At 41.8% G+C, this 15441-nt stretch overlaps 2 protein-coding genes and 1 long non-coding RNA gene across 4 annotated transcripts in view; all 3 read right to left on the bottom strand.

Annotated features, from left to right (window-relative positions):
- Nucleotides 1-6197, bottom strand: part of LOC309476150 (uncharacterized protein) — a 106298-nt gene extending 100101 nt beyond the window's left edge. The window contains exons 1-3 of the mRNA XM_082139372.1: nt 5547-6197; nt 1951-2280; nt 1280-1616 (exon numbers count right to left, since the gene is read on the bottom strand). Of these exons, the coding sequence (XP_081995498.1) occupies nt 1280-1616; nt 1951-2280; nt 5547-5604 (725 nt within the window). The 5' untranslated portion in view covers nt 5605-6197. The remainder of the gene's footprint in view (nt 1-1279; nt 1617-1950; nt 2281-5546) is intronic.
- LOC309476041 (uncharacterized protein) overlaps nt 1-15441 on the bottom strand; it is a 160859-nt gene that overhangs the window by 101004 nt on the left and 44414 nt on the right. The window lies entirely within an intron of this gene.
- LOC309476517 lies at nt 692-1268 on the bottom strand. The gene is made up of 2 exons (XR_014198229.1): nt 1040-1268; nt 692-920 (listed from the first exon to the last, which is right to left on the bottom strand). It is a non-coding gene; the product is annotated as an uncharacterized lncRNA (long non-coding RNA).

Below are 15441 nucleotides of genomic sequence, written 5' to 3' on the forward strand. Positions count from 1 at the left end.
AGCAGTGCATTATACACCACTGGAATGTCCTCTAGTGTCAAAACCAGGAATTGACAGTTTTAAGAACTAAATTTTTTTAAAGTTGAACATTTTAATCCATCAGAGTAAAAATCACATTCTAGAATGTACAGAGACACACAACGATCACTCTAATAACTCAGTGTAACTTTCAGTTATTTCCGATTACAAACTTTTAAAAAAACATGACAAATTCAGATTTCAGCTGTTAGTCAAACAGATGTTTTTAATGGCATTTATCACACAGACATACATTCCTTTAGAAAATGAAATGGACAAAAATATTCTGCTAATATAATTAATCTGACTCCATTAAAGTTGTTGTTATTTTTTAACCTCTTATTCTTTAAAGGTAAAGGTCTTTCTTAGAACCTTTGGCTTCCAATTGTAGGCCTACAATTCCGAGTAAATGTTATTTTATGGTGTTAGTAATAGGTATATTAGGCTACATTACTTGTTCGCAAATCACAGTGTGGATTTTATTATTCAAAAAAAATGAAGGCTATATACTGTTAAGATCTGGATGAATTTAAATATTAATATATTAAGCTTCACAGATACAAACAAGACACAATATATATCCTTCTAGCCCTTGCTTGTGGAGTTTGTAAATAAACTGACTGCAAAAGCATCTTTCTCTTGGCTATATAGAAACATTTTTGTAAAAAAAAAAAAAAAAAAAAAAAAAAAAGTGCCTATATTTTAAAACGCACATCTACTTCTCATTGTTACGCCTTTACAAAACCTGTCAATGGTGAAATATCAACTATAAAATAATAAACTGATCATGTTAACCAGACAAACCTACAATACTCTCTGGTATTTCATGAAATAGAAAGTGTACGCTACATCACAGAGCGCCATGTTGTGACAGGAAAAATACTTCACAATATACAAAAATACTTCACAATATAGCTCTAACTTTGACCTAACGTTTTCCTTTAGAGAAGATATCAGCATTACATTGCAAAATTAGATTTCAGCATGTAATTTAATTAACAATATATACAAAAAAAAAAACTTCAATACATAAAGATTGTAAATTGCATTTAATCTCTAAATAAAAAAAAACATTAAAAAGTGCAGTCCAGTAAAATATGCTTAAGTCATTGGAGTATGACAAGGAAGGCATGATGGTGGTTTCAAAAAAGAATAATTTGGTCTTGCTGCCAAAACACAATTAGCGTTTATATCAATATACAGTAGTTCGATGTTGCGAGTACATTTCAAACACAAAACTGGAAGGGACAGAGTAAAGGGACTGATGCTGTGGCGACGGCGACGACGACGAAAGATGCTGAAGCTGCTGCTGCTGCTGGTGATCTTCAGTTGATAAACTCCAGAGTCTGTGGTTCTGGTGTCTTTGATGGTCAGAGATCCAGTCTGATGATCCAGCTTCAGTCTGTCTCTGAATCTCTCTTTACACTGAACATCTGTACAGATCTTACTCTGATCTCCAGTGATTTCAGCGACGAGAGTGTCACTAAAATACCACATCACATTATTTGTGTTTTTTGTTACACCAGGATCTAAAGTGACAGATTCTCCCTCCTTCACTGACTTTCTCTTCATTTCATCTTGTTCAGCCGAAGACAGATCTGAAACACAAAACAACAGATGTTGGAGAATCTATTTGATGAGAAAACTCTACAACAATATAACTGAAATATTGATTATAATACAAAAAAAGACATGAAAAATGACGTGTTTTCTCAACTTTCAGTCTAAAAAGCTAAATTTTACCAATAAATGTTGTGCTAATGTGCTTATAAAAAACATACTTCCTGGAGAACTAAAACCCAATAATTATTAAATAATAGATGCATAATAATGCAGGTAAAGAGAAAAAGCAACTCTGAATGTCACTGTTATGATTAACACGATGTGATTTAAACACATAACCTGCTTTTAAACATTCATTAAATGACTCACCACGAGCAGAAATATTGAAGATGTTTTCACTGGTCTTGCCACTGTTGATGATCTCTAGAAAATAAACTCCAGAGTCTGTGTTTGTGGTGTTTGTGATGGTCAGAGATCCAGTCTGATGATCCAGCTTCAGTCTGTCTCTGAATCTCTCAGTGCCTTCATTACACTGAACATCTGTACAGATGAAACTGAGATCTCCAGTGATTTGAGCGATGCGAGTGTCATAAAAATACCATTTAATATCTTCTTGTTGGTTTGTTAGAACACCAGTGTTTAGAGTGACTGAATCTCCCTCCATCACAAACACTGACACTCTATCAACACTAGACACACCTGAAGAAGAAATTAACAGTTCATTATAAATTATAAACCAAACAAAATTACACAAGACGAAAGGGCTGTGAAAAGTTTTTTGTTTTTTTTTCTCCATTGTGAGTAGAGAAATATGTCTGGATTCATAATGTAACATCAAACAAACATCAGAAGAACATCAGTGATTTACACATTCATTCATCAGACAAACATGAGTTTCATGGAAGATCTTAATGAACATGATATTAACCCGTTTAATAATAATAATACATTTATTTTTTATAGCGCTTTTCATGACACTCAAAGACGCTTTACAGTTAATTGGTTTACATTGAAAGAAAAACTAAAACAGTAAACAAACAAGGTATATAGACAGGGTTACATGGATAACAAAAATATAAGAAGGACCAAGGACAAGCAGAAGCAAAGCAAGAGAGGAGACGATGTAAGGGATGAAGATGAAGAACCGGGAAAATCTGTTAACAGGGAAAAGCAAGCTCAAAGAGGTGAGTTTTGAGGGCCTGTTTGAAGGATGTTAAGGTGCTTGACTGTTTGATGTGGTCAGGGAGGGCGTTCCAGAGGGTAGGTGCAGCAGCGGAGAAGGCTCTGTCTCCCCAGGTCCGGTGCTTAGTTCTGATGGTCTTGAGTGTGTCAGCACCAACGGACCTGAGGAGGCGGGCGTGAGTGTGGCGGATTAGTAGGCCGGAGAGGTATGGAGGGGCAAGGTTGTTAAGGGCTTTGTATGTGAGGAGAAGTATTTTGAAGTTGATCCTGTATTTGACTGGGAGCCAGTGGAGGTTATAGAGGACAGGGGTGATATGTTCGCGGCGGCGGGTGGAGGTGAGAAGGCGGGCAGCTGAGTTCTGTACATATTGAAGTTTATCAATGGTTTTGTTTGGTAGTCCGTAAAGAATGCTGTTGCAATAGTCCAATCTGGAGGTGATAAGGGCATGGATGAGTGATTTAGCTGCAATGGTAGACAGGGAGGGACGTAGCCGTGCAATGTTACGGAGGTGAAAGAAGGCAATTTTGGTGATGTGGTTGACATGTGGTACAAAGGAGAGGGTAGGATCGAAGATGGTTCCAAGGTTGCGGATGTAGGTGGAAGTGGTGACATTGGAGCCGTCGATGTTGAGGGAAAATGTCTGGGCATGTTGGGTGAGGGAGTTAGGACCAATTATGAGAATCTCTGATTTATTGCAGTTGAGTTGGAGAAAGTTTTCTTGCATCCATGATTTAATGTCAGTGAGGCAGGCTGTAAGGGTTGAGTGGGTGGAGGCTGTGATGGTCTTTGAGGAGAGATAGAGTTGGGTGTCATCAGCATAGCAGTGTAAGTGGAGACCATGTTGACGGAGGATCTGTCCAAGGGGGAGCATGTACAGGATGAAGAGAAGGGGGCCAAGAACTGAACCCTGGGGGACACCATGAGTGACTGGAGTGGCAGAAGACATGCAGTTGTTTATAGAGATATAATGGTGTCTGTCAGAGAGATAGGAGGTGAACCAGGTTAGTACGGAGCCAGTTATTCCAATTAGGTGCTGAAGGCGTGAAAGGAGGATGGAGTGTTTGATGGTGTCAAAGGCTGCACTGAGGTCTAGGAGGATGAGGATGGTGAGGAGACCAGAGTCGGCAGCAAGTAGAATGTCGTTGGTGATTTTGAGGAGGGCAGTTTCGGTGCTGTGTTTAGAGCGGAAGCCAGATTGGAATGGTTCATATAGATTATTGGAGTTGAGGTATGTTTGAAGTTGAGTTGCAACAGCGCGCTCCAGGATTTTGGACAGAAATGGGAGGTTTGAGATGGGACGGTAACTGTCGGGAATGTCTAACTTAACCAACATAAAATCAAAGAGGGCATAACGTTTGTGTGTTAGGGAGGTCTAAGGAGTAAAATGCAGATGGGATAATCCCAAATTTTTTCTTGCAATTTGAGTACATGCATTTTACTCCTTAGACCTCCCTAACACACAAACGTTATGCCCTCTTTGATTTTATGTTGGTTAAGTTAGTGAAATATTAGGTTTTATACTCTGTCACAAAAGTGACCGGTGGGAAAGGCCATAGTCAGAATTCATACAAATTCTTCAATTAGACCGATTTACACAACACTTTCCAAGACATCCATAACCTTGTTTTGTCATTTCATGAAGGAGGTTTAGTGAGGTGAAAAGGTTGAAAAGGAAGTTCCAAGAACTTCTGCTTGTTCAGCTAGACTCCTATGGGCTAGACCATGACTACACTTGGGCCCTGTCGTAGGCCAGTTTCAGGGAGATATGTGTGCACTCATTCAGTTCACTAAAGAGCCGTACATTGTAGAAAGGGTTGTTTGTGGTCATGTGTGGGGCACACCAATTGGTTCTCATGAACATCTGCCTAATCCTCCAGATAGTTCACCTCTGCATCGACATTCAATAGTCTACCTGGCAAATGGGCCGTTTCACCCTGGTACTCCCTATCTGAGTCATCACTATCACAGTCACGTACGTCTAGAAGGTCCAACACATCTGATTGTTTCTGGGATACTGATAACTACACTTAAAAAAAATTATAAACGTAACACTTATGTTTCTGCCCCCGTTTATCAACTTTGCACAGCCATTGAAGAGGAGTGGACCAACATTCCACAGGCCACAATCAACAACCTGATCAATCTATGCGATGCTATGAAATGTGTTGCACTGCTTGAGGCAAATGGTGGTCACACCAGATACTGACTGGATACTTTTAGCTTCTTTATAAAAGTGTCATACTCTTAGAGAAGTCCTACTTTTTAATTATTGGCTTTTTACCTCTTTTTTTTTTACACTTAAGTCAAAGCTTAAGACTATTCTTAAGAGCATTTCTTAGAAATGTTATGTATACAGGTCCTAGTCCTTGGGTCCTAAACTATTAACCCCTAGCAGTGGATTCATGCAACCAATTTTCATAGCTTCATAAAGACCATTTCCCATTATAAGAATTATAGATTAATATTATCCATTAAAACATTTGGTGCTATTAATCGCAAAATATTGCTTTGTTGTTGTTGTTGTTGTTAGTATTCAAACATAGGGGTGACTAGTTATAAAAAAACGTTTGATGTTCATTTGCATTATTCAGTTGGCAGAATTAAGTTACTTTTATTCAAAGCCACTAAAATTGCATTCAATGTACATTGATCAGTTTCTATAGTGATTTAAAAGATTTAAGTTTGTGAGAGAGCAATGCTCTTGGAGCAGCGCGCGGAGTAGCGGTTTGTCATTCATTTTTATGGTTGACTTGAACAAAGATTGTAACATAAAATGTCTTACCATGTGCGAGTAAACACAACACTGAGCAAAATAAATATTTTGCGTTCATGTTTTCCATGCATAGTTGTTCCCGCCAGTTAATCGGACATTAATGAATGCATGCATGGCACACATGTGTCGTTATTGTTCTTCTGCTTTCGCTTCAGCTTCTTCTTCTTTGGCGGTTGGCAAACCAGCTTGAGGTTATTTTCCGCCACCTATTGGGATGGAGTGTGAAGCCTCGATAAACGAAAGGAATAATTAAATGAGAAGAAAAAAAAGAATGAAAAAAATAAAACTATATCCTTCTGATCAAATCTGTAACTCTTGAATATTTTAGAAGAATATCATAGACCCTTAAATGTTTCTGTGCATTCTGAAATATATCGTGATCTGTTTTCCAAATCTCTTTGGAGTTTTTCAACAAGCTGATTTCTTTCTCTTTTATAGCTTTGCCTCACAGTGTAAAATCACATGTTCTGTTTCTAATTCTACAGTAATTGCAGCAGTCTGTCTCACACTTTCCTATAATATGCAGTGAATAATAAAGGTTAGTGTGTCCTATACAGAGCCATAACAGTATCTTCTCTTCCAAATACCCTTCTTTCAATCCCCACTTTAGGTTGAATGCTGAATAGGTGTCTCCCTTTCGACTCTTTATTCATTCTTTATTATTGCTATTTTTAACTCAAAATAATCAAAATCTTCATCCATATTGCTACCTACTCCTTGTTTTTTCAGGTTTTTTCAGACATTCTAACTTATTTCTTGCCTTCTTTTTAAAAACGTATCATCCAAGTTTCCAACGCTATGGATTTTAGCAAAGGTTGAAGCTAAGACTTCTGCTTATAGTTATTAATACCTTTCAGTTGTCTAATCTTTCTCCATACCACATTCTCCAATACATCCTAATAGCTAGCTAGCTGCTTGCGACCAATCTGTAAAGGTATTTCTAGAAGGAATATATGTTCTTCTGGATCAGAACATGATTCTTTCTTATCAGGTTACACCATAAATGAATCTGACAAGTTCACCAAATCATTAAACTTACAAGTTTTGTGCTCGCTTTATCACACATGCAGGAAAATCAACCTTACATTTGTGAGGGACATCATAACTTCCTCTGGGATTTCTACCACAATAGGCTGGGAAAACACTTGACCACCAGCCAGGTCATTCCCTGAGATGAACTAAACTCAATTCGCCGGGAGTTGTGTGCTCACAGCCATGTTCACGCACCCAGATACCAAGTCTGACTTCAGAAAAAGTCTGTGTAGAGGAACTTTTATACAATCGGCACCCACGCCGCGAAGCAGTAGTAGTCTCTGGGGCCAGCTTTAGTACATCGCTTACAATGAGTGATTGAGCTGCTACTGTGTCTCATAATATCGAGATGTGTGTAGCATCCACGTAATATGGTTTATAACCAGACGAGGGAGAAATGGGTGAAACAGAATTCACAAAACCTACAGTTTAGGCTTGCTTGACATATTTTTCTTTTTCCAGGCTTCGCAATCAGTGATCAGATCCTGCATCTATACAGTAGAAACAAACCCGCCGCTCACTAGAACGAGTTTTTGTGGATCTGCCCCCTCCATACGCCCCACCCCGGCTTAATCTGGTATTAACATCCCGTCCTCCATCTGCATTTCAGAACCACGGACAGCAACGTGTAATCAAACCTCCCACTGGAGAAAAAACTGTTTGGTGTGTCAATATAAACTCATCAGCAAGAACCACCAAGTTTTCATGAGCACAACCTTTGAAATCCTCCAATAAAATTAATTAGTAAATTTAATTAACCCTAACCAGAGAGGAGGAGCTGGATGTCATTTGACTCTGCAGTGACTTTTCAGTTGTATGACACTGCTTTAACTGATAAATAGCACCATCTAGTGGGTTTCTGAGAAACAGCAGCATCACAGCACTGCCAGCTCAACAGGAAACATCAGACAGATGGCATTGCAGCACCTCAAAAATAGAAATGATGTCTGTGAACTATGAAGACGATGCAACAACTTGCTAAATGCAACACATTTAACACCTAAATGCAACACATTTAGCCTTTTAAGCAATGTGTTCTTGGCGTCTCACGCCTTTGGTATCTAATGAAGCCCATAAAGGGACATGGTGGTGGAAAAAATTTGGGATGGAAGAAATTTTTTTTTTCAAATCCTTTACATTCTCCCAAGAAACTTTACGTTGCCTTGAACTTGGACTCAGTGTGAAAATTGTGTCTTTGCATGTGAAGGTAATCGAGATGATCTCATCAGTTATATTATTTGTTATATAACTACAGTGTCTCATGGATGATCTTGATCAATTTAATGAACATCATATAACCAACATCCTGATTCATATATACCCTTCTTTTCTATACATTTGCTTTGGGAACCTACTAAAGCCATTAGACGATTTCTATAGCATAAAACAGTAAATCAAAGGGTTAAAGGCCACTAAGTTGTTGTTGTTGTTGTTGTTTTTGGGGTTTTTTTTGCACAGTGAGTGGAAACTTCACACAGTCCCTTACTTACAACAGATGAGAGTTATTGTTTCTCTCCCTCTGTCAGAAACAGTTTCTCGTCATGTTTTTTTTAAGAGTCTTAAAAGTTTGCAGAACAGGAAGAAACTTTTCACCTACATGTTTAACACACCTGCCCTGAATACACACTCTCACCAACAAGATGTTTGTCCACCCAACAGATCAAACCACATCTCTGAAAAGCGACCACAGCTACTTTCAGTTTGACTTGGAAGATGAACGTCAGTGCAGCCGGTACTGTGAGATGCCAGTTGCTTTTAACTCTTTATTTTTACAGGATTCACAGACTGAGTGTTTTGGTGAACAGAGTTTTTAGATCAAGCACTGAAAAGAAAATGTTTCACACGCTTGTTTTGTTCTGTTTCTGCTGCTGGAGTCTAACTGGTAAGTTATAAAAACATTTTAATGGTTTAATTTCTTTCCATTTCAGAGCAATAAATCTGCTACTACTGTTCAGATTAGATTATTTTTATCTGCTGCTATTTTTACCAGATTAATAATTATGGCGAGATCTACTAACTTTGTAATCAGGTCCATAATTAATTTTTCAATACTTCTGCAGTTTTCATGAACAGACAAATGTCATGGAAATTAATTAGTCAAAATGCGCATGAACCCTGAGAGCATCAGAGAATCAGTGAGCCTGTTTTATTTACTGGCCTAACCGTCTTATTTATTTAAAAACAATTATTGAAAATATCCAGCGTAATTAGACTTGTAGCTTCATGCTGAAGTTATCATGTATTTGTTTTCGGGACATTATGTAATTTTAAGCAATGTTTTTTCTCAACTCAAGATAACTTTAAAACAGAGACCAAATTATTGGTTCATCTATAACACCATCTGTCTGTTCATATATCTCACATTTCATTTTGTGTAGTATCACTACTGCTGTTGTGAATGTATTTCAGTTCATATGTAAATGACAAAAACTACAGCTGATTTCAGGCTTTATAAACCAACGAGAGTCTTAATCTGTTTTAAACATGTTCATGTTCTTCAGGTGTGTTTGGTGCTGAGATAAATTACATACAGTCAGTGTCAGTGACGGAGGGAGATTCTGTCCTTCTACACACTGATGTTACTGAAATACATGAAGAAGACGATGACATACAGTGGACACTTAGAGATAACAAGTCTCTTATAGCTAAAATCAGCGTTGAGAACCAAATCTTCTCCACATATGATGGTCCTGATGGGAGATTCAGAAACAGACTGAAGCTGGATGATCAAACTGGATCTCTGACCATCACAAACACCACAACTGAACATGCTGGAGATTATCAACTAGAGATAATTGGAGTGAAACTGACATCAAAAACATTCAGTGTTTCTGTCTATGGTGAGTAAAGAGCATTTGTTCTGTCCTATTATTATTTTATAAACAGTACCTTGACCTTTAAACTATTTGCATATTTATTTTTTTATTTTTTTATAGTTTAATAATAATAATAATAATAACAATAACAATAATTTGTAATTATATAGCGCCTTTCCAACACCCAAGGTTGCTTCACAAAGACAGGTTAAGGAACAGAACAAAATAAATATCAACATCAAAGCACAATACGCAAACCAAGAGATACGAACAAAGAGGGATTCAGACAAATAACATATCCATAACAAGGTACAATTTACAGACTGAGAGCTGAAGAGCAATATTCGGAGAAAAAAATATGTTTTCTCTGAATATTAATCTTAGCTCTCAGTCTGTAAATCTCCCTCCATCACTGACACTGACTGTATTTCAAGAGCGTAAGAAACTAACAGGAACATAAGGCTGAAGTCGGATAAGTAAGGTTATGGAGAGCTTTGTAAGTGAGGATTAGTGCCTTGAAGTTAATACGCAAGGAAACCAGAAGCCAATGAAGGAGGCAATTGAAGTAATGTGCTCATTCTTTCTTGTGTGAGTGATCAAGCGGGCTGCAGTTTTGAACATATTGTCATCGTTTAATATTTTTAGTTGAAAGGCCATAAAGAAGTGAGTTACAGTAATGTGACAAAGACATGTATTACGGTGTCAGCATCCTGCTGACTAAGAGAAGATCGAATATGAGACTTATTACATAGGTTGAAAAAAGCTGTCTTTACCACTTTAACAATGCAATCATTAAATGAGAGAGTGGAATCAATGAGATCAGCAAGATTTATAGGGGGAATTATCAAGTCTCCGTCCAAATCTATCAGTTGACCGGAAAATTTAGATACAACAGATTTAGTCCCTTGATGCAAGCTGTTAATGTAGGTGGAGGAAACACTGAGACTAAAGATGCTAAAAAATTAATCTGAATGTCATCAGCATAACAGTGAAAGTTAAAGGGATGGTTCGGAGTAAAATCAACCTAGGGTCCTTTGCACCATGACCTCGAGTCAAACACTCAAAAACAGCTCAAAAGCTGAGCTGAGGTTTAACAGAAGGAGAGTGCTAAGAGTGGCAGAATCCGAAGCTTTGAGGGATCATTAAGAACATTAACCAGGGCTGTTTCAGTTCTGTTTAAATAGTAGGGAGGTTAAGCCCAAAAAATAGGCCTTTGACTTCAAGTCATGATGCAAAGGTCGCCTTTGGTATGGAAGTACCTTAGGGTCATACAAATAAATTTATCCTAAGACACAAGTGAGATCACACTTTGTATCAGAAATAAACAGGTTTTTTCAAAAATGGCCGCCAATGCGCCGAAAATACTCTAGAGCCCATATCTTTGCTTCTGTTATCGCTATAATGACAAATTTGGTGTCAAAGTGTACATTTTTGGGGTCAAGGAATCCAATAAAATTGGTTTCAAGTAAAACAAACAAAAAAAATTCCCCATACCATGACAATTGGGGGTAAATATGCACATTTCACATACAAATTGTGTCATCAGAGTGACTTTACTTATCTTTTCCTTCAAAAATGTCTCGGTTACATATGTAACCCTCGTTCCCTGAGTTCGGAGACTTGTCGTCGGGGGAGTTCCCTGACGAATTGGAATTGGGATCACGCTAGGGAGCCAATTGCCTTCGAGAGAATTAAAAACAAGCCAATGGACATTGGCATGCAAGATTTGCATTCCGCAGCCCGCCTACCAGCGCGGGTATAAAAGGCGGAAGTAAACATTGCGCAATGCTTTTCGTGAGTGTCCAGTCCTCCGCGAAGGTACAGCAACATGGCGAAGGGACGACACGTCTCCGTTCCCTGAATTCAGGGAACGAGGGTTACATACGTAACCGAGACGTTACCTTTCGTCCTGGGAACGCCGACGTGTCGTCGGGGGAGTTCCCTGATGAATTGGGATCCCTAATAAAACGCCATGGTGCTGGCCCCTTCCAGCGCCCAGCTAAGCTACCCTGCAGCAGTTTCTTGAATAAGTAGCGGGAGCTAGCTAGGGAATCACACTGCTGTTCCGCAAGACCCGCTCAGTGGATATTGGATAACACTGGGAAAGCGTGCCCTAACCCATTAAGAAAAAGGGGGGAACGCTGCGGAAGCCCCAGCCTACCTGAGGAAGGCCTGGAATACCCATATGTACTAGCCCAGTGGGGTAGTGAAACATGGCAGTCCCTGAGGTAGTCCCAATCTGAAGGAAATGGGAGCGCACTCAAAAGGGACGACAGAACGAGTCTGTCAAGGGGAAGACACAACTGAACTGCACGTGGCATCATGGGTCACCGTAGAGACCACTGGAAAAAACACCCAGTCTACTAGCAACTCCTACTAGAGGTAGCAGACCTGGCGCCCGGCGGACCGCCACGCCTGGCACCGGAGGGGTGATGGAGGAACTCACGAGACTCACCGACGTAGGGCGCCATACGGAGCAAAGGACGCACGTATCCGGCCGAGGCGCGGAGTGGCGTAGAAAGCCGACACAACCTATTCCCTCGCACCACTGGCCGTAGCGAGTACTCGGGAGGAAACAGGTTCCGCACGTAGGCTATAGAATCTAGCGAACGTGTTCGGTGTCGCCCAGCCCGCAGCTCTACAGATGTCTGTCAGCGAGGCGCCTTGAGCCAAAGCCCAGGAAGTGGCAACACCTCTAGTAGAGTGAGCACGCAACCTGGAAGGACAAGGCTCCCTTAAGGAATCTGATGATCAGGTCGTGCTTCCCCAAAGACTTACCTTCTACTGCATCGTGATGCGTGGCTATTGCAGCGACATACACTTTGAGGGTGGAGGGAGACAGCCTTCGCTCCAACCCATCTTGCAGGAAGGAAAGCACGACACTGATCGGGCAAGTTCGGGGGTCCTCCTGACGGGAGGAACACCAATCGACAAACAGGTTCCACTTCAACGCATAGAGGTGCCTCGTAGAGGGGGCTCTAGCAGAAGTGATGGTGTCCACCACTGCCTGTGGTAGACCACCTAGAACCTCCGCGTCCCGTCCAGGGACCAGACATGGAGTTTCCAGAGATCTGGACGCGGGTGCCATAGAGTGCCCCGTCTCTGAGAAAGGAGGTGCATCCTCAGAGGAATCGGCCAAGGAGGGGCTGTCGTGAGGAGCATGAGTTCCGCGAACCAAGTCCTGGTGGGCCAATACGGCGCCACTAGAAGGACCTGCTCCTCGTCCTCCCTGACCTTGCACAGGGTCTGTGCAAGAAGGCTCACTGGGGGAAACGCATACTTGCACAGGTCCCGGGGCCAGCTGTGAGCCAGGGCGTCCGTGCCGAGGGTCCCCTCGGTCAGGGAGTAAAACCACTGGCAATGGGTCGTGTCTGGAGAGGCAAACAGGTCTACCTGTGCGACTCCGAAGACACTCCAAATCAGCTGGACCGCCTGGGGATGGCGGCCACACGGTTGAGCTCCCCTGGAACATGAACGGCACGAAGCAACCTCAGATGCTTCTGACTCCATAGGAGGAGGTGGGAGGCGAGTCGCGACATACGACGGGAGCGTAGACCACCTTGATGGTTGATGTACGCAACGGTCGCAGTGCTGTCCGTACGGACCAGTACGTGCTTGTGTCTGAGAAACCCCTTGAGGCGACACAAGGCTAGGCGTACTGCTTGCAACTCTAGGCAGTTGATGTGCCAATGCAGCTGGGGCCCCGTCCACAGACCCGAGACTGTATGCCCTTTGTACGTGGCCCCCCAACCCATGGCAGAGGCATCTGTGAAAACCACAGCATGCCTGGAAACCTGGACTAAGGGCACTCTGGCCCGAAGAAACGCAGGATCCAACCACGGGGAGAAGGTTTGGCGACAGTGTGGGGTTACTTTGACCCGGAACGTGCCGCTCTGCCACGCCCACCTCGGGACTCGATCGTGAAGCCAGCGCTGAAGCGGTCTCATATGTAACAAGCCGAGCGGCGTTACTGCGACTGCCATATGCCCCAGGAGCCTCTGAAATTGTTTCAGTGGAACCGCTGTCCTGCCTCGAAAGGACCTGAGGCAGGTAAGCACTGACTGGACGCGTTCCTCCGTGAGGCGCGCAGTCCGGGCGACCGAGTCCAGTTCCATACCGAGATAAGAGATCCTCTGCACGGGGCAGAGTTTGCTCTTGTCCCAGTTGACCTGAAGCCCCAACCGGCTGAGGTGCCGAAGCACCATGTCCCTGTGATCGCACAACACATCTCGCGAGTGAGCTAGAATGAGCCAGTCGTCGAGATAGTTGAGAATGCGAACGCCTTGTTCTCTCATGGGAACGATGGCCGCCTCCGCGACTTTCGTGAAGACACGGGGCGACAGGGCCAGCCCAAAGGGTAGGACTTTGTACTGATACGCTCGACCCTCGAAAGCAAACCGTAGAAACGGTCTGTGTCGAGGAAGAATCGAGACGTGAAAGTACGCAACCTTCAGGTCGATCGCTGCAAACCAATCCTGGGGACGGATGCATTCGAAAATGCGCTTCTGCGTGAGCATTTTGAACGGGAGTTTGTGCAGGGCCCGATTCAAAACTCGCAGGTCCAGGATTGGCCGTAACCCACCGCCTTTCTTGGGTACAATGAAGTAGGGGCTGTAAAACCCGGACCTCATCTCGGCAGGAGGACGTCGATCTCTTTCTGCAAGTCAGGGGCATCCACTGACCGCACACGGGTGAAGTGGACACCCCTGAACTTGGGAGGCCGGCGTGCAAACTGAATTGCATAGCCGAACCGAATGGTGCGGATGAGCCATCAGGACGGACCTGGAAGCGCTAGCCAGGCTTTCAGATACCGTCCCAACCGATGCCTACTTATAAACTGTGAACATAGTTATGGACTTGTTGTCTCACTAATCAGTTCCTTTGCACCCATAATACACATATTCAACACTTTAAGTTGTTATTTATTAAATTATTATTAAGTTGTGAATGGACTGTGTGTTTGGCATGCGTTTTTTAATAAAAAAATTGCATACTTCACCTCCAATTGTCATGGTAGGGACAACATTATTGTTTTTTAGTCTTGGAACCTATTTTATTGGACTCCTTGACCCCAAAAATGTACATGTTGATACCAAATTTGTCATTATAGCTATAACAGAAGCAAAGATATGGGCCTCTCAAGTATGGTCGGCGGCCATTTTTAAAAAACGTGCGTATATAAGATACAAAATGTGATCTCACTTGTGTCTTAGGATAAATTTATTTATATGGCCCTAAGGTACTTCCAAACCAAAGGGGACCTTTGCATCATGACTTGAAGTCAAAAGTCACTTAACCTCCCTACTAAAAGGACGAAAGGCTCGAAAGGACAAAATTTTCCGGTCAACTGATAGATTTGGATGGAGACTTGATAATTCCCCCTATACCACAGTTTAAAATCTTGCTGTTCTCATGGATTCCACTCTTTCATTTAATGATCGCATTGTTAAAGTGGTAAAGACCACTGGTATATACATTTGTTTTGCCTCACTGTCAGATGATTACTGTGTTAGTAATTCTAATCTCATGACTAACAGTGTCAAAAGCTGAACTGAGGTTTAACAGAAGCAGAGTGCTAAAGGCCATTGCACACTGAGTCCGAAATTCGCATCCGAAATTTTCGCACGTTAAAAAAAAAATTCGACCTCACGTTATGTAAATCACGCTTGCACACTGTCTACGAAACTTTCGTCCGTAATAAAAAAATTCGGATCGGGTTCGATTTTCTGCGTTTTTCGCATCCACAGCCAGTATTTTGAGAGGTTTTTTGACAATTCAAAGCCACCGTACAAGCGAACGACAGAATCCAGAGTGGCGTCTGACCATATATAAACGCGTCTGACAAGCAGACAAGTGTCTGTCACACGCCAGCCGTGTGTGTGTGTGTGTGTGTCCCCGTGTGTCCATACCTTAGACATACTGCCAGTCTGTTCAGGATCGATTGGTTCACGGAAATTGGTGGTCTTCTTTTTAATATGTGGAGTATCACTAGCAAAGCATCAAACTGTTCCACTGACATTCTGAGGTAAATTTTGAATCGCTCGGGATAATTTCGC

This window comes from Leuciscus leuciscus, assembly GCF_965113295.1.
Source record: "Leuciscus leuciscus genome assembly, chromosome: 15".
Taxonomy (NCBI): domain Eukaryota; kingdom Metazoa; phylum Chordata; class Actinopteri; order Cypriniformes; family Leuciscidae; genus Leuciscus; species Leuciscus leuciscus.